Genomic DNA, 19,927 nt, shown 5'->3' on the forward strand with positions numbered 1-19,927 from the left:
ATGCAGATCATCCTCACAAAAAATCAGCTCAATCCGAAACTTTTAAGCCTTATAGGACAAATCGTTGGCTCCATGTTGGCTCCTTAACATTGGCTGCCAAACTTATTTTAGTGCCTTTTCTATATATATATATATAGATTTATTGTGATTAATTACTATTGGTACTACATGTCTACATACCTAAAGGAATTTCAACAGTTAATTCATCAAGATAATTTCCAGTATGCAAGGCATAGTAATGAGGCTGATTACCATAAAATTTTAGAAGGCATTATTAATAACCAAGTCATTGAAGTATAATATCTACAAGCTTTTTTTTTTCTCTTATTTCCCATTATTGATGCCACTTTCCTTCTACACAAGCATGCAGTGAATAGTACACAAGTTCTTGAAACCTTGAGTAAATGAAATTAATCGGCAAAGCAAGAACCTGCGATGATTGTTTTGCATATATGCAAAGGCTCTGGAATCTGTATCTACAAGCTCATCTCCTTCGGCAAGCTGATCTCGAGAAAATATAGGCTGTGGAAACATCAGAAGAGTAAGATTATAGTTGGAGGAAAGGAATTCATGAAACTCGGCAAACTGACAAGGTTACTTAGGTAGGAATTTATTTATATTCTTATCTAGGATTGTTCTGATTGTTTCTCAATAGCAACAAAGTTATTTACCTAAATCAATCTAGGATTCATACATCTGCTGTACCCATATAGGATAAGAGAGTTTCTAGTGGCACTCCAAATTTTGCTTATTACACCCCAATTAAAAATGAAGAAAATAAGTGAATGGTTGAGATTAAGTAAAAGTTGGGGTGCTAATAGAAACTCTCTCTCTTTTTTCTTTTTTTGCTAGATTTATAGTTTTTGGGTTTTTAAATTTTATATGAGCCTAATCATAATTGGAAACAACTACTGAAATTGTTTCAACGAGTGTTATAATGTTTTGTAATGTTGAAATTATAATTTGAGCCAAACCTTTGTAACATTTGAAGAGTGTGTTTTAATTTTTAGTTGGGGTGTGATAAATAATTTAAGAGATTGGGGTGTAATAATTAAAAGTTGGGGTGCCATAGCAGCTCTCTATGATAATTCCATTTTAAGCATAGTTCTCAAATCCACACCGAATCAGTTCCACATCCTTTCCAAATCTAAATTGGGATCATTTAGTCATTTTCATTTGGATTCAAACTAAATGCATAAGCCTTCCAATGATTTTCTCTTTGTAATGAACTGAATTACCTAGCGGACATGAAAGCCATTCCAAGGAATACAGCCTTGACAGCTTGCTTCTGCCCAGCATAATCGAACGCCAAGGGCAGCATTTCATGCAAGGTGAGGAAGGCCATCACTCCACCAACTGCATGAAGAAAAAAAAATTTTAATTTGTGTAAGAGAAACGGATTATACAGGATTGGGATCAGGGGACTACAAGATCTGATGGTGAACAATGAAAAAATGGACGACATCTGGGCGATGTTGTAAAAATCATTGTAACAAATAATTGTCCCTCGATCCCGACCCATATCTATATAATAAAACACAATTGTAGGACCCACTTTGCTATAGTTTTATATGGGACAAAAGTCCCATCCAACTACAGTTTTGTGGGGTCCACTCTACTTATTTTAGTGCCTTTTGTTTTCACCCATTCAACTTTACTGTATTTCCTCTCCTCCCCCCCTACCTTTTTTCAATAATATCTGTCCAATTTTACTATCTTTCCTCTTTTACCCCCTTTTCAATAATACCCCTCTAAGTTTACTATCTTTCCTCTTTACCCCTTTAACCTACTTTAATTTTCTTTCTTCATTTCCCCCTTTCTTAATAATACCTCTCCAACTTTATTATTTTTCCTCTTTTACCTGCCTTAACCTCCAATTTTTTTAATAATACCGCTCCAACTATATTATTTTTCCATTTTTACCTCCCTAAACCTTAAAGAGGATTCCCATGTCGTAGGCAGCAAACTCTAGTGTGTATATATATCAAAAGTCACTTAAGAAAATGAGGCAGGGATAGTATTGAGAACCTGCTCCGAGCAAGCCCTCGAGAATCTCAGGGCTTAGACTGCTTGGGAATAGATAGGCTGAAAGGGACAAAAAAAGGATTTTCATTAGCATTGACAGAAGAACTAATTAGATTTTCAAATAAATTGAGATATCGAAAAAATTATTGTAAATTGTGACAATGAAGATAGCATCATTGATTTTGCTATACGCATACATCGATTAGGCTAAAATACCTGGTCTGAGCCAATGACTACCATGATTATCATCTATAAACAATGCATGCTAACACAGTGCATTCATGCAAGGGACCAAGACAATAGTTAACAACACGAGGAACGACAAACTTGTATATTGGAAATTGCAAGTTTTATACAATCATGATTAAAAAGTTCATTTTCAAAAAATCAGTCAAAATGATGAGAAGTTCAAAAGATTGATTAGTGAAAAAAGGGTTAGTGAGGAGTTCGAGTTCAATACATTTTTAGTAGCACACAAATACGTGTCAACGGTCGATTAATGAGAAGTTTGAGTTTAATACAGTTTTTATTCCAAAATATGCATTTTAGAATAAATGCATATATATATGCACACTCCATTATACAATATGACAAAAGTACTAGAACCTTCAAATTCTTCCTTTAGAGTAGAAACATAAGAAATACTAACGAACATGTTTCTCACTTCGGAAGGTCTTGCATAAACATAAGAAGGCTTTAGAAAGCATTACTTGTGAATAAAAAAAAGGATTGTTAGAAACAACTTTGTTTAATTGGGGATTTGAAGAGAGAGAGAAAGAAAGAGAGAGATTGTTTAAATTTATGAGGTCGTTACAAATCATTCAATATTTCATGAGTGCGATTGTGAGTTCTCAAAATGCCATGGATTATATCATTTTTCTTTATATAAAAAATGTGGGCTTTTTCAATATATATATATATATATATATATACATTCAATGGAGATTTTGCTTACTATGATCAAGACCTATCATCGATTGGTCCGAGCTATGAGATCCCATAAAGTCAAATGTTAGCCAAATTGGAAGTGTAAACATCTGATTTTAGCACATTTTTTCGAATGACCGAAAATATGACAAAAGTCTATAGATTGGATGAATACAATCATCCAGAAGAAGCCCTTAGGTTAACAAAAAATTTAGATATTATAATTATTATTCCTCTCCTTTTGTGCCCAATTTGAGGTATAAACTCCCCACTTAAGAGAAGCAAAATGATTTATTAGAATGGCATAGCTAGTCGATCACTACCATCAATGATTAGGTACAGTCATCACGACATCTCAAGCTAACAGGACAATTCTTTTGCATATCTCTATCTCTATATTAAACAAGGCTAGCAAGAGAAGTCCATCTAAAATGCAAGCAACCCAAATATTTTGGAATTCAGCAAGGGTGTGAAAATATGAAGTACAAGCATACACTGAAAAGCAGGACAACATACCTACAATGATCACACCAAGGGGTTCGGCAAAGCCAGAAAGTGTTGCCAACTTGAACGCTTGCCATTTGCTGTGGCATATAAATAAAGTAGCCATTAAATGGTATATCAGATACAGCCATACAGGTCTTACAATGCAAGTATTATGTAAATTTTTGTATCTTTTTTTTTTTTTTTTTTTGTCGAAAGAGATTAGCTGTCACAAAACCTCTAGAAAATTTTCAAGAATTGATAAAATCCCTTCTTTTTTTTTTATCAGTGTAGATATCTACTATTTTATCCCTTCATATCTTATAAAATAGTAGATATCTACAAGGAATCTGAATTTTCTTCCTTTTCCCTAAAAAATTTGAAGAGATTTTCACAATATCTTGACACAAAGCATTTCTTGAAAATTCAGTTTTCTAATTTTTAACAAATATTCCCAATACTTTCCATTAGATTAAAAAAATTAAAATCTCCTCTGAAGGTCCAACCCTGAAAATCCTAAGAGTAAGATCTTTGATTAAGAAGATCAATATCTTAAAAGCCACGATAGCAAAGCTCATTGATTAGCTAATAAAAAGAGACGGAATCAACCCATTGCTTTAATTCCAGAAAATGTCCATCAACAACATACTAACTTTATGGAAGATCCCACCTTGGTGAGGTGGTAAAGTCTGTGTGTGGTAATGCCACAGACCTGGGATCAAAACCCCATCTTCACACTTACACCTATCAATCTTGAAAAAGGAAAAAATAAATAAAAAATACCTTTGTGTTGCAAAGTAGATAGGAAGTGCTACAGCGACTCCCTGCAAAATAATCCTTAAGATATCATAACAATGACCATACTGAAATGAGAGATTCCAATTATCCAACTGACAGGGAGGCTGCAAAACACTACAATTTTCTAGCTTAAGGTCTATTGTTATAGAAAGCTTCAACATCAAGTACCCTTCGGAGGGCTTCAAAATGCTCACAGAAATTTTCTTATGATGTCTTTAATTAGGGAATGCAATTCCCTTGAAACATATAAGATGGATTTTCTTGGAAGGAATTGCTCAATTCATACTCATCGATTGCTCATCTCTTTGTCCTTTCCAATAAATCCATAAGAAAGCAAAAAAAGTTAATGCACTTTCAAGCTAGGATTTTCTCACTAATCCCAATTTTTAAAAAAATCTCTACATTTGGCTTGGTTTTTTCTATTATATATTCTCTTGTTAAAAAATAATCATGTTTATTACAAGAATTACAAAGAAAAATAAATTAAAATTAATGCATTTTCTCAAAGATGTTGAAACAAATTTTCTCAAAGAGAGAGACCCTCGTTGTATGATTTGTAGATGGTACAGTGTGAGTTGATTAGACCAAAAAGGAGGTATATGTAAAATTGGAACCGTATAGGATTGTTTTGAATCCAAGGGCTTTAAAATAAGTCGTACCAAGATAAAGGATATGTAGTGCAGCTTCAGTAAGTGCTAGTAAAAATCGATAGTCTAGAAGTACTCAGAAGCAACAATGGCACTATCTTGGTTATCCATAAGGATGGAGAGAGAGTGGAGGTGTGTTTTTTAATAAGACAACAAAAGACCAGCAATGTTTTATCAACTAGATCGGTTGGCAACCAAGAAACAACATGCTCATCTAATGAGCAAGCAGAGTGAGGATGTTGAGACGGATGAGAAAGATAAAATTAGAAATGAACACAATAGTGAAAATATAGGTGTAGCTCCAACAAGTAATGAAATAAGGTAGCCATTTTCAAATGGTTTAGTTGTCAGCAAGAAAGATTGATAACAACATAACATCACCAGTGAGAAGGAACATGAACGAAAGTAAGACCAATACAAATGTGGATTAAGGCAGTGAAAGCATATACAAAGACATGACATGAATTAAATAGAATTGAACGGATGAACAGGATTTTCTCAAGATGTTTAGGATATGGTGTGATGATGATGATGCTTTGTATTGTGTTCCTGTTAGGTGATCTGCACTTCTACATACACCGTAGAGATCTCTATCAAGAAGAATGTTGGGGTTCATAATGAACACTAAATAATTTGTTTACTATATAGGGCAGACTGCAGAATGATCATATTCTTTAGAATTTCAACCTGTTAAAAAGAAACTCATACAAGTATCCTAAGGCGTAACCATGGTTTAAAATGTCAGAATGTGTGTCGGTCAATACATATCGGTGTTGACCAACACCGATACGAAACATTGACCCTGAAACATTGAATGTTCCGGGAATGTATCAGGTATCTATCGAATGTATTGACCGATGCTGTGTTGATTTTTTCATTAACCGAAACATTCAATCGATATGATATTTTAAACCATGGGCATAACAGCTAGTACAGTGGCCCCTATTCAGTATTTATCTTGATGTCATATCATGGATTTAATTCAAGAAAAGCTTCAATATTGGCAACTACTGAACATACCTCTGGAATGTTGTGCAAAGCAATAGCCAAGGCCAAGTTAAGACCGACCCGAAGTCCCTAAAACAGAGAATTCACAAACAAAAGATTCGTGCCACATCAGAATATGTGATTCATAGTTGATCAAGGTTAGAGATCTAGAATATATCATTGGATTGCTAATTACCAAATCTCGAGTATAAACCAACATGTTAACATATGGTTGGGTGAAACAATATATGGTGGTTCTTTAGAAAAGGTATGGTTCCTTCCACCATAAGCACTACTAGAAACCACTGGTGGGCATTGCATAGGATAAAGCAACAAAGGGACAAAAAGCATGATCTGGAAAGAAGAATGGGATTATTTATACAAAATACTAAAACATCACTGAAGATAACCCCAAATCTGATGATGATCACGACGATGAATAATAGGTTATCAAATATAACAAGTCCATACCACTTTGATCTTTCAAGTGTTGCATCACTTAACCTAAATATATGTTATTTAACCTAAATCTGTGGCAATAATAGGAAGTAGAATTTGCTGCTCTTTGTCCCATCCCTAGACCAATTCTTAAAGAGCTCTCATATCATCTAAAGCTTTGGCTAATTAATTATATCATGGAACGACAATATGGAGGGAAGAACTTTAACTAAAGAAATACACATAATGAATTGCACGATGACTAATCCCCAGATGAATAGAAGTATAGCATCTAAGTATGTAACCATATTATTATCTACACAAAACAGAGAAATTTATAAATCATAACCATCAACAACCACATTGACTAGAAAGGTTACATAAAAATACTGTATGAGTGAAAGAGAAACTAATGGCGTAGCACATCAATATCCATCAGGCAATGTAGTGTAGAATGTCACATTTCTGCTAGTGCAGTAATATATATAGACTTCTAGTAAGTTTCTAGGTCATTTAAGCAGAGAATATGCTTTGCTTGAAAACAACTTCATTCATAATTAAACATACTTTGGTTCATTAAGTACACATCACTCCCCAGAAAATGGTAACTTAGAAGGTACCTTCATTGATCCAAGGAACACCGCCATTCCCTCGGGAAAATTGTGCAAGCTTATTCCTGTAACTTGTAATAATTAAAAGGTCCCCCAATCAAACAAAACCAATATAAGAACAGTGTTTACATAGCAGAAAGCAGCAAATAGTAAAATTCAGAGCTTGGGTTTCTTCTTTCTTTGTTTTTACTTTCTTTTTTTTTCTCTTTTTTTTTCATTTGATGAGTAGTTAGAATTTATTAATCTGTCAATGCAACATATGCCCCACCATTTCCTCGAAAGGGATGGAGTTCAGTTCTAGGAAATGAGTGACCTGCTAAATATAGATGCCTAACCAAAGAAAGGACAATTGAGAGGACCAAAAGATCATTAGAGCATCATACGTATGCGGAAGAAGAGAACATTTTAGCGATGCTTAATACGATGGATTTGGAGAAAAAAAACCTTTTATCTCTCAAAATGTGCACAAATAAAAGGTCTTCAAAGGAATTTGAAAAAGCTTCTTTATTTTATTTATATTTTTTGAATTTGAACACAATAAATCTGAACAATCCAAAATCACTTGGTCATTCTTCATTTCAAAAGTTTCTCATTGCAAGTATGTCAAAGAGTGCAATAATGTGTACTGCTAACCCCAAAAATTACAGAGCAGTCATTGATATCCATACATTATTTCAATAAATTAATCACAAAGTAGGGGAGAGAGACTCAATGGGGGGGAAAAGTCAAAAGAATGATACCGATCGCCGTGACAATTCCACTGAATAAAACTTGACGGCGATGCTTTTTTAACATGTCCTTACCCCCTTCATCATCATTTTTCTATGGTTTTCAAACACAACAGTAGTAGAACTTCAGACACTTAGCCAAAAGAAGAGGTTTCCAATGTCTATTCAAGTAATAAAATAAGTACATTGATTCAGTATGAGAAAATAGTCTGCTAAACCTTTTTATCAGTGGGAGCAAGTGTTGGTTCCGGGATAAAACTGGCAACAATGGCAAAGAAAATGACACCTGAAAAGAACTGCACGACCAAATGAACTGAGAAATAAGCAACAAAACAAAAGTGGGTAAAATAATGTATCAGCGGCAAATCAATTTAAATTGCCGTAGCCTTGGAAAGGATAGTTACCCAAAGGTTTCCTTTTAAGAAGCCAATGGAGTTTATAGCATTATGTGCCAAGTCTAGAAAAGAAATGCTCAGCATAAGCCCAGCGGCAAAACCCTGCATGGAGAATCATAGCAGTTAAGAAAAAAGTTACACGCTAAGTAACTCAGATGTGAAAATAAGTACTGGTATTAGGACCCACGGAGGTACGTTGGCAAACCTAGATATGCAGAAAGAAGTCATTATCTTATAATTTTAGAAGTATTGTGAGTCAATAAGTCTTAACTGGACAAATGCTCCTAGTGTTTAACCAATTGAAGAGATTACGTGTTCGAGTTAGGTGGGATCAGCACATCAGAAGATGTCTACTCGGGCAAGCCATGAGAGGACAAGCTTCATTTTGGATCAAAGAGATCGAAGGGTGAGTAGCTAAGCCAAGGACTTGGTTGTGTTCCCTATGCATAATGCCCCTCCTACACCCAAGCTTCCTATTTATATTGGTCCAGGTGTAGAGAGAGAAAGATGGTTAAGCGACATCCCTTCAAACTCCTAAAGCTACCACTAGTTTACTCCGCCTAGCTGACATTGCTAGGTGGAGCCTCCTATAAGGTCCTATGAAAGCCCCCATTGCCCTTCTCCGGACGACTCAGTTCATAGCATCTCAATGAGAGTTCCGTCAATGATACAACAAGTGCAAGTCATGATCTGTGCCAACCCATTTTTTCTCAACAGAATGCCACCAATATGATGATCCTCCTTCAACCTAGTAGTGCGTCATTTGCCATGCATGGCTAGCAATAAGGATTGTGCATGTTTGTATGGTCCCTCATTGGTTTTATCAAGGACATGGAGATTGTTTTGCTTACACCATTTGGTAGAGAGGACCAATTTGGTGATATCCACTCATGTGTTAAGCTTCTTGTTAATGGTAATTTTGACCACGGTGTGGTGACACTTGTGGACTTGGCCATGATGATAATGCTCTAGGGGCCTAATACTATGATGATAATGATGCTCTCATGACCTTGTTCATGCAAATGGCATCCTCATGGGTATGTTCATGCAGATAGCACCCTCATTGGCTAGCTACAGCTATGATGGCACCCCATGGGCTTGCCAAACGACAACACCTTTACGTTAGCACAGAAATTAACCACAATGTGGAAGGGTCAGGTGGTGACATTCAATTTTCCCTATAAATATAGAAATATATTATTTAACTAGCAAATTCAAAACAGTATTTTGAAATACAGACCAGACCATTGAATCGGGGAAACATTGCCTAAAACAGCCCAGTGACTATCAACCCAAAATTTTATTCAAAACAGCTCATGATCATCAAAACCAAACTAGCTAGTTGAACTGGAAAACATTCAAGCTCAAGGTGGTTAAACAGTTCAAAGCATCCTTTTTTATTTTTTACTTATTATTTTCTACAAATTAATCTTGACTTTGTAGGATGTTATAGTTTGCTTAGATTTATCCAGAGGTTGAATTCGTGAATAACGACTGGAAACTTCTCTTGTTTGGGTTTAAAAACACTGCAAATAACGACCAGAATGAGAATAAGGAAAGACTAACTAAAATTTGCTCTAATAAGAGTATCAATTTATGTCTTATGGCATATTTTCAAGAAATATAATCTTGGTGTTCCATATGTAGAATGTTGAATGCGTTTGCCTAACAAATGGAGGAATTAGACTTTGAGCATCACCTGTAAAAGCCCAAGCATCTTCAAATTGGGAGCCTTGCTAAGAACTACAAAAAGTGCACCTGTTCAATATGCCAAGACAAGTGAGATTCCAGAGGCCATCCAAATCAATCGGTAATTAACTTCATGCAAGTGCCACCATTGCAAACATGAATCAATCAGGAAATCAAAAGTTACTCCAAGAAATTCCAATTAATAAAGGCAAGTATTGATGATTTTATGCACTATTAAAATTTAATATAACCATTAGATCCTGAGCAATTCATTTGCAAACGTCAGTTAGTTGCACCAGAAAAACACAAGTGAAAAAGAGAAGAAAAAAAAATCATAAGATGTTTCTTATCAATATTGCTTTAATACATAAATAAATGAATATTGCAAGAAATGGTAACATTGGAGGGTATACAAAATAAAAAAGAAACTAACATATGGTTATGAAATATTCTTGGTTTGAGATTTTCAAAAATGTTTTAGGCAACATAAAGCATAAAGTAGAGCCTAATCTTAAATTAAAAAGAAAGAGAAATGAAAAAAAAAGGTTAAAATTTGAAATTCAAGTGACGATCAGATAAGATAAGTATTTTCAATACTCCATCGGAAACTTAGGGAAAGAAAAGCCAGCGATTTCCTAAAGTTAGACTGAGATAAATACGTGGAAACACAATGCATTTTACTGCAAGTTAGAGAGGGAAAGAAGGTGGTGAAAAGGAACTTAGGATACATTTCAGTTTTAGGGGAAAGCAAATGATTTACATGGCATCATAATTAGTTATGTCTCATCCATATATTAGTTCGGCAACATGAACCTATATCTCAGTCAACTCTATCCCGATCCAAATATTCTGTCAAATGGCATGTTTCTTCATGTATTTTCTTACGACCTCCATCCAATTCGTTTCCAACCTTCTTGTAGCCTTTTTAGAGCCGTCAACTTGCATGTAATCTCTCCTTATCATCGATTTCACCATTGACCTTTATTATACAGGCCCAAAACCATCTAAATTGACCTTTATTTATTTTTCTTCTATTGGGGATATTCCTAAAATCCCTTGAATGCACTCAGTAACAAAAACAAAATAATTATAATCTTTCAGTGATCTATCTGAACTTACTCAAATGGTCAAACCTACTATGCCCATTCTATTAACATGTTCCTGACTACCCATCAGTCAGCTCCACAAAGCATGATTAGTCTTATTATTGTCTTGGAAAATCTTTCATTTAGTCACGCAGTGCAGTCTCGTATATTTATTTAAGAAACTTTGTTTTGTGCCCATAAGAATTCCAACAACAAATATTACAAAAAAATTGACACTCATCACGAAAATTTAAGCTAAAATACTTAAAAACAAATGAGTACCCAGTAATCAAATTCAACTAATCTCATTACAATAACCACAGACAGCAAGCAAATGAGCATCCAAACTATCAAGAACTTAACGACAAAATGTCATGTCGATCACTATAGGGGAAAAAAATTTCTACAAATTCAAATATTTATTTAATAAACTCTGTTTTGTGCCCATAAGAATTCCAAAAAAAAATTAATATTACAAAAAAGTTCAAAAAAATTGACACTCATCACAAAAATTTGAGCTAAAATACCTAAAAATAAATGAGTACCCAGTAATCAAATTTAACTAATTCATAACAATAACCACGAACAGTCAAGCAAATGAGCATCCAAACTATCAAAAACTCAGGCCACAAAATATTGTGCTGATCACTATATAATTATTATAAAAAAATAAAAATAAAAACTGCTACAAAACCATATTTATAGTGAGTCAGACCAATTATATAATTCAAAGAATTGAATAAATCCAGAGCTCAATTTCAAAGATCTTGCCTATATGATTCACACACTATTCTCCAAATTCCAATTAAAATTCATCAAATCTCATTACATATAAAATCATAAAATGCCCGTAGATTTATTTAAGAACTTTGTTTCATGCCCGTAAGAATTCCAACAAAAAATATTTCAAAAAAGTTCAAAAAAATTGACACTCATCACGAAAGTTTGAGCTAAAATACTTAAAAACAAATGAGTACCCAGTAATCAAATTCAACTAATCTCATAACAATAACCACAGACAGCAAGCAAATGAGCATCCAAACTATCAAAAACTTAACGACAAAATATCATGTCGATCACTACAGGGGAAAAAACTTTTAAACAAATTCAAATATTTATTTAAGAAACTTTGTTTTGTGCCCATAAGAATTCCAAAAAAAAAAAGATTAATATTACAAAAAAGTTCAAAAAAATTGACACTCATCACGAAAATTTGAGCTAAAATACCTAAAAACAATTGAGTACCCAGTAATCAAATTTAACTAATTTCATAACAATAACCACGAACAGTCAAGCAAATGAGCATCCAAACTATCAAAAACTCAGGCCACAAAATATTGTGCCAATCACTTTATAATTATTATAAAATAAAATAAAAACAAAAAACTGCTACAAAACCATATTTATAGTGAGTCAGACCAATTATATAATTCAAAGAATTGGATAAATCCAGAGCTCAATTTCAAAGATATTGCCTATAGGATTCACACACTATTCTCCAAATTCCAATTAAAATTCATCAAATCTCATTAAATATAAAAATCATAAAATGCTCATAGATTTATTTAAGAACTTTGTTTCATGCCCGTAAGAATTCCAACAAAAAAATTTCAAAAAAGTTCAAAAAAATTGACACTCATCACGAAAGTTTGAGCTAAAATACTTAAAAACAAATGAGTACCCAGTAATCAAATTCAACTAATCTCATAACAATAACCACAGACAGCAAGCAAATGAGCATCCAAACTATCAAAAACTTAACGACAAAATATCATGTCGATCACTACAGGGGAAAAAACTTTTAACCAAATTCAAATATTTATTTAAGAAACTTTGTTTTGTGCCCATAAGAATTCCAAAAAAAAAAAAGATTAATATTACAAAAAAGTTCAAAAAAATTGACACTCATCACGAAAATTTGAGCTAAAATACCTAAAAACAAATGAGTACCCAGTAATCAAATTTAACTAATTTCATAACAATAACCACGAACAGTCAAGCAAATGAGCATCCAAACTATCAAAAACTCAGGCCACAAAATATTGTGCCAATCACTTTATAATTATTATAAAATAAAATAAAAACAAAAAACTGCTACAAAACCATATTTATAGTGAGTCAGACCAATTATATAATTCAAAGAATTGGATAAATCCAGAGCTCAATTTCAAAGATATTGCCTATAGGATTCACACACTATTCTCCAAATTCCAATTAAAATTCATCAAATCTCATTAAATATAAAAATCATAAAATGCTCATAGATTTATTTAAGAACTTTGTTTCATGCCCGTAAGAATTCCAACAAAAAATATTTCAAAAAAGTTAAAAAAAAATTGACACTCATCACGAAAATTTAAGCTAAAATACTTAAAAACAAATGAGTACCCTGTAATCAAATTTAAACAATCTCATAAAAACAACCACAAACAGCAAGCAAATGAGCATCCAAACCATCAAAAACTCAATCACTGTAGCGAAAAAATACGTTCTACAAATTCGAAAACGAAATTAGAGTGAATCAAACCAATAATATAATTCAAACAATTGGATAAATGCAGAACTCAATTCCCCAGAATTTCAATTTAAATTCATCAAATTTCATACCTATAGACGTGCTGAATCCTCCAACAAGTGAGAGAGCTAGAGCCACCATTACTTGAGAATCCATGGAGATTAAAACTCGAAACTCGAAAGTACAGATTTTGATCTCCCAATTTCACGAAACACACAAATAAGTTATAGAAACTAGGGTTTTGTTTTTGTGGAAAATTCAGGAAAAAAAATACAAAGAGAATGACGAAAGAAAACACTGAGAGAGAGAGAGAGAGAGAGAGATTGAAGGGTTAGGTTTAGTGGAAGGCTTTTTAAACAAACAAATGAACGTTAGTTTAAAAATGGTGGGAAAGATACTTTTGATAGTTTAAGAGATTAACAGATAGATTTATAGAAGAGAGAATGTGTAGTAGGTTGGACTAAGAAAGAGATTGTTTGTAGATTCCACTTCTCCTTCCTCCTTTGGGTTTCTATAATTTTATTGATAATGTTTTCAATAGAAAATAAATTTTATTTGAAAATCGATCATTAGAGAAATTGATTTCCATCCATGGTTTTAAAACTTGGTTTTGCGTCTCATCTCTTCCAGGCCTGATACTGAGCCGTCTCGGACGAGTTTTCCAATACGTTTTAGACGTCTCATTCAAAAAATCAAAAAATTGAATGTGAGGTATTAAATCTCGATAAAAAAAAGTGACTTATGAATTGGTCTCATTCAGCACCGATACCAAGTTAACTCGGGCGATATGTCTCAGTCTCAAACGAATTTTTAAACCATGTTTCCATGTTTGTTTGTACCCACTTACTCTTTACACCATCTCACAATTTTGAAATTCTCTTTGCACCTACATTTTTTATAATGGGCCAAGGTGTCCTTTGGGTCGAAGTAACGGTCCATGTGATCCAAATGAGAACTTTGGTCCAAGCTCTACATGGTCTTTCAGTCTAGGGCTGTCAATGGATCTGGGTGATTTGGTATCGATCCAATAAGGATTGGATATGGATCGGTTCAAACTCGAATTTGTATACAAATTCTAAACAAACTTCATACTTCTCAACAAATATATAATATAATCTATATATTTTCTAACATATTACCGGATCGAGAAATAGTTAATCCAGATCCGATCCAATAAGATATTGGATTGAATCCTTCTCCGATCGAACTTTGAGTCTGATCCGATCCATTGACAACCCTACTTCACTCCATGTAACACTTTTTATATATAAACTAAAAGGTGGCATGTGCAAACACACATGTACGAAAATGGTTTTTTTGTAATTTAAAATATTTTTTAAAGGGATTTTTAAGATTACATAGTAAAAAGGAATTATGGAAGACTAAACAACATGATTCTAGGGTAGTGAGCGTAATTTTCTTGATTTTTGACGAAAATGACCTTAATTATGTTAACTTTAGATGTAAAGGAGGGGGTAATAGTGGGATCCAAAATTTTGGTGTCAAACTTCTTCTACTCCGCCTTCTCTCATTATAATTGTAGACATAAATTAGGTTCCTAACCCATTAGTTATTATTACAAGGTTGCGTGTACGAAAGCCCGTATATCAAAAGAGTTTATTTGTAATTTAAAATATTGATTAAATGATATTTTTGTAATTTTGAAAATTAAGTAACGTGATTATACCATTTTAAGTTGCAATTTTCTTTGATTTTTTAGGTTCCTAACCCATTATTTATTATCAAAAGGTTGCGTGTACAAAAGCCCACGTATCAAAAGGGTTTGTTTGTAATTTAAAATATTGATGAAAGGGTTTTTGAAGATTACGTAATAAAAACTTATACTTGTGTAATTTTGAAAATTAAGTAACATGATTATATCGTTGTAGGTCGCAATTTTCTTTGGTTTTTTTATTTATTTATTACTAAGACCCTAATTATATTAAATTTAAATATAAAAATTGGGGCATTATGGCCACTCAAATTTTGGTGTCGACCACTTACTCCATCTTATCTCTTACAATAATAAAGAATTTAATCAAAATGACCCTGATTATATTAAATTTAAATATAAAAAATGGGGCATTTACGGCCAAATCACTCTCATTCGACCTTCTCTCATTATAATAGTAATGATCTATCTTTGTCCTTTGTTAAGTTTCTTCCAAATGAGAGAAGGAATGCCATGAAGGAAGCAATGTGTAAGGCAAGATGGGTTCTTGCCTATACATTAGGCAAAGAATGTGATACATTCCATGCCTTGATGGTTTACACTTACGAGGAAACCTTGAGGTGTTGGTCACAAAAGATCTATCTCGCACATTGATCATAATTCTTGATTTTCCATTTATCAGAAAGATTAATGCTAGAGTGACCTCAGTAGGAGATATACGGGGACATCTTGACATGATGGCGCACACATGCTCTCAAAAAACATACCTACGAGCATGCTTGCACCACCATGTCAAGGTGTCCTCAATGTGTCCCCCGCTGAGATCACTCCAGCACAACTCTATTAGAAAATTTAAAACTATGACTAGTTAATTTGTTTTTCCCAAAAAATAGAATTTTCACTTGTATAATAAATTTATTTTTATTTTCATCTCTTAATATCCTATAATATATTTTCAATAATTTTTCTAGTTTGAGTCATCTAATTAGATAGTGAATTCCCCCCCCCCCCCCCAATCCTAGTATTATTAAGATTTGGTTATTAAAAAATCTCCCCATTTTAGAAATTATTTCTTCTTTCCCGAAAATCTTATCGTGATTCATGAAAACAAAAGTACAAAATCCCATATCTTAAATCAGATCAAGCAGTTTCAATGATTTAACCAACAAGTCCGTAACAATCGACTATTCTTTAAAACAATATTTCCCAATTCGTTGGTACTGGTCCAAACTACAAACCTGTATGAATTGAACTAGTTCTTGATACAGTTGAGATTGGGTTCGTAAAATAAAGTGAGCAACAAACCTACCTAATTTTGATTGGGTTCGACAAATCAAAGCATGCTGCTTCAACAAACCAAAGCATGCCGTTTCACAACAATTTTTTAATTGATTTGGTTAACCAAACCAATTTATTATATATTTAAAATTTGGATTATTATATTAATTTATTTGTGTTTCACTATGAATTTTTTAAAATTATACTTTTACTCATGTCTTGTATGCTTGAATTAGATATATAGACAAGTGAATCAAACTAACGAACCAATCTAGGAAACCAAAGCAAACCAAGAAACGAATTATCTCTACCTACCCTAACCACAAATCTAAATTCAAATCGAGCGAACTGACAAACCAACTAATGTAGCTTTGAAATAATTTCATTCTATTTGAATCAAAGTGATTAATCGCTCCCTCCCACCTTTCATGCTCAAGATTCTATTTGAATTAAATCGAAGTGAACTCCCACCGAATAATTGTTGAATCCGAACTTGGTTACTATGGGCGGGGCTAGGCGTGAGAGAATAATATTCTAAATTAGGAGAATCATTTTCTTGGAAGGTGAATTGGAAAATCAATTCTTTGGAAAATAATTTTTCCTCCCATTATTTCCTAGGAGATATTGTGTTGCCATACCAATTTTTCCTAACAGCACCCCAATTCATATAATCACCATAGAATTAACACACATCTTGGGGTGCTGTTAGTAAAAATTGGTGTGGCAATAGAAACTCTCTAACTTTAGACTAACAAAACAAAAAATGTGAAACAAATAATCCCCATTGTATATCAGCAAATATAAACATCAAATATCCCAACAAGTAATCAGATAATCACCAAACTTTACCTTATATATCAAATTCTCTTTTATTCTCCATGTCACAAGATTTGCTAAAAAGACCCAATAGTTTTAAACGACTCATGAATGTGCTTCAAGGTGTCTTGATCCTTGTTCCATTCCGGTGTAGGTGCATTAACAAAATGTGCATAAAGTTTATTATTGGTACATGTCACCGATATCAAACTATGCGCGCCAACCCCATCGATTTCATACACGTAATACACTTGTCCCTTCTCGTCCTTCCGCTCTTCTGATCGGACATTGTTTGCGCTCGATATCAAATCTTGCAATTCGACATCCGATAAGGCCAGATTGTTTAGTATAACATCCATTGGTGCCAATTCTCGGAACCCCGAAAGGAAGGTTAAGTACTCTTTCTCGGTCTTTTTCTTTGGGTTATAGAATTCGCTATCGGTCCCATTAGTGCCTTTTTGGACTTTTGATACTAGTCGTTCTTTCCACCCTTGGGGCACGTCGTAAATATACTCGGCCGAGTCTTTCTTACTTGCATTGCCACCAAAACCGCCATAATTGGCGGCACTAGCAGCCGTGCCATAGTAAATGTTGTATGTTGTTGGTGAGTCTGCTAAAGATGGAGGAGTGGTTGATAGTATTAAGGCCGCGGCGGTGGCAGCAATCGCCGTGGTGGTTATAGTAACTGGGGAGGATTTGGTGGTAGTGGGGTGGGCTAAGAGGGTGATTTGGGGTTTAGATGGAGATGAATTTGGTGGAGATTTTGGAAGAGTTGTTGAGGAAGATAAGCTAGCTAAGGGAGAGAAAATGGAGGCCATTTGGGGGATTATTTGATGTGTGGATGAGGTTCTTCTTTCTTTCTTTATTTGCACCTTATCCATTATCTACATAGATTTCATGGATGTCATGAGTTAAGAGTTGGGGGTGATTTGGTCATTTGACATCCACATCTTGGATTGAAGTCTTATGTTAGGGATTTACAAGAAGTGACCGAAATGCCCCCATGGTGTCTCAAGTCTCAATACACGCAATATCTCGGCCGATATCTTGATTTTAAATATTTATTATATAATAAAATATGATTTTATGACTAAACATTTCCTAATATATCTTATTTTATTACAAAATTATAATTATTTTAATTTAAATATTTATAAATCATTCAATATAAATTGAGTCTATTGGATTGTCTCGTCCATAGATGAGATGTCAAACTGAGTTTTGAAACCATGGGTGAGACAAATAGTAACCAAGTTCAAATTGACTAATTAATCGACATGGGTTTCATTTTGTTTAATTTGAACAAATTTGATAAAGTCTTGAAATAGATTTGATTTTTTTAGGGGTTATACAAATGATGCTTCTAGGTTTCTTAAAAAAAAAAAAAACTATCATCTTCAACCTCCTTAAAATTTAGGAGTGCAACTCAGTTCGATTTGATTTGGTTTGTGGCTAAATTGGAACCGAACCAACATAGGTTGATTCCACTAAATAAGAATCAAAGTCGAATCGAAATACCAATAGAACTGAACTAATCCAAACCGAACTAAGGTCGGTTTGGTTTAATTTGGTTCAGTTCCATGGATTGCCAATATCCTATAACTTCAGTTGCAAATGACATGTTTTTAGTAAAAAATATATATAAAATAAATCATCAATCTATTCATTAAAAAATCATTAATTTATCCTTAAAGAAGTCATTAATTTATGTCCTAACTCCTAAAATAATCCATGTAACTGAATAAATTTATTTATTTTATTTTATAAGGTTCGATTCTCAGTTTGATTCGGTTCTGTACAAGCATTGAATCAGAATCGAACCAAATTGATCAGTTCTCCATTTTCTAAACTCATAACCGAACAACAACTTGTTCCAAACCAACCCAAAGTTATCGGTTTGGTTCAATTCTCAGTTTGAATCAGACCAAGTTGCACCCCTACTAAAATCCCATCTTATTCTCGAGATTTGAAAGTTAAAGGTGATAAAATGTTAAACTTGGATGGTAAAGAGTTAATCCGACAAGTCAAACAAAATGGATTCCTTGGAAGAAAAAAAAAGATTCTTATTAGAAAATAAAAAATACAAATATATTTAATAAGATTTTGAAAGAAGATTGCTTTGTTAATTTAATCAATTGGTCTCTTATTATACAAGCATTGAACCCGAATCGAACCAAATTGATTGGTTCTCCATTTTCTACGCTATCGGTTTGGTTCGATTCTCGATTTGAATCGGACCAAGTTGCACCCTCGGGATTTGAAAGTTAAAGGTGATAAAATGTTAAGCTTGGATGGTAAAGATTTAATTTGAGAAGTCAAACAAAATGGATTTTCTGGAAAAAAAAAATTCTTATTAGAAAATAAAAAATACAAATATATTTAATAAGATTTTGAAATAAGAAGAAGAATCATAACCAGAGTTGAAGACAATGGCATCGTCGATTACTTCGTTAATTTAATCAATTGGTCTCTTATTATACAAGCATTGAATTGGAATTGAACCAAATTGATTGGTTCTCCATTTTCTAAACCTAGAACCGAACCGCAACGTGTTCGAAACCAAACCAACCCAACGTTATCGGTTTGGTTCGATTCTCGGTTTGAATCAAACCAAGTTGCACCCTCGAGATTTGAAAGTTAAAGGTGATAAAATGTTAAGCTTGGATGGTAAAGAATTAATCCGAGAAGTCAAACAAAATGGATTGCCTGAAAAAAAAAAAAAAAAAAGATTTTTATTAGAAAATAAAAAATATAAATATATTTAATAAGATTTTGAAAGAAGAAGAAGAATCATAACTAGAGTTGAAGACAATGGCATCTTCAATTACTTCGT

At 33.4% G+C, this 19,927-nt stretch overlaps 2 protein-coding genes across 3 annotated transcripts; both read right to left on the reverse strand.

Annotated features, from left to right (window-relative positions):
- Positions 1-236: 236 nt before the first annotated feature.
- On the reverse strand, positions 237-13,828 carry LOC147383867 (ZIP metal ion transporter family). Of its 2 annotated transcripts, none has more exons than XM_086426139.1 (12): positions 13,421-13,828; positions 9,739-9,797; positions 8,049-8,141; positions 7,863-7,940; positions 7,657-7,738; positions 6,926-6,987; positions 5,901-5,957; positions 4,219-4,259; positions 3,469-3,536; positions 2,029-2,085; positions 1,239-1,356; positions 237-522 (listed from the first exon to the last, which is right to left on the reverse strand). In XM_086426139.1, the coding sequence occupies exons 1-12, from the start codon at positions 13,482-13,484 to the stop codon at positions 477-479; spliced, it is 825 nt and encodes a 274-aa protein (XP_086282265.1). In that variant the 5' UTR covers positions 13,485-13,828; the 3' UTR covers positions 237-476. The 2 variants fall into 2 exon arrangements, with proteins under 2 accessions (XP_086282265.1, XP_086282266.1); XM_086426140.1 differs by having other exon boundaries at positions 6,926-6,981; positions 13,421-13,826.
- A 3,216-nt stretch (positions 13,829-17,044) lies between these two features.
- Positions 17,045-17,961, reverse strand: LOC147383868 (thylakoid lumenal protein (Mog1/PsbP/DUF1795-like photosystem II reaction center PsbP family protein)). The gene has a single exon (XM_086426799.1). The coding sequence runs from the start codon at positions 17,910-17,912 to the stop codon at positions 17,172-17,174; it is 741 nt and encodes a 246-aa protein (XP_086282925.1). The 5' UTR covers positions 17,913-17,961; the 3' UTR covers positions 17,045-17,171.
- Between the last annotated feature and the right edge of the window lie 1,966 nt (positions 17,962-19,927).

This window comes from Akebia trifoliata, chromosome 15, assembly GCF_017979445.1.
Source record: "Akebia trifoliata isolate Shusen 1 chromosome 15, ASM1797944v1, whole genome shotgun sequence".
Taxonomy (NCBI): Eukaryota; Viridiplantae; Streptophyta; class Magnoliopsida; order Ranunculales; family Lardizabalaceae; genus Akebia; species Akebia trifoliata.

Bases quoted from the DNA above. Each gene is read 5' to 3' on its own strand.
- LOC147383868 (XM_086426799.1), bottom strand. From the start codon at position 17,912: ATGGCCTCCATTTTCTCTCCCTTAGCTAGCTTATCTTCCTCAACAACT.
- LOC147383867 (XM_086426139.1), bottom strand. From the start codon at position 13,484: ATGGATTCTCAAGTAATGGTGGCTCTAGCTCTCTCACTTGTTGGAGGA. The intron at 8,142-9,738 runs GTGATGCTCAAA...TTCTCCATGCAG, and splicing joins AGATGCTTGGGCTTTTACAG to GGTTTTGCCGCTGGGCTTAT. The intron at 4,260-5,900 runs GTATGTTCAGTA...ATTATTTTGCAG, and splicing joins CTTTGCACAACATTCCAGAG to GGAGTCGCTGTAGCACTTCC.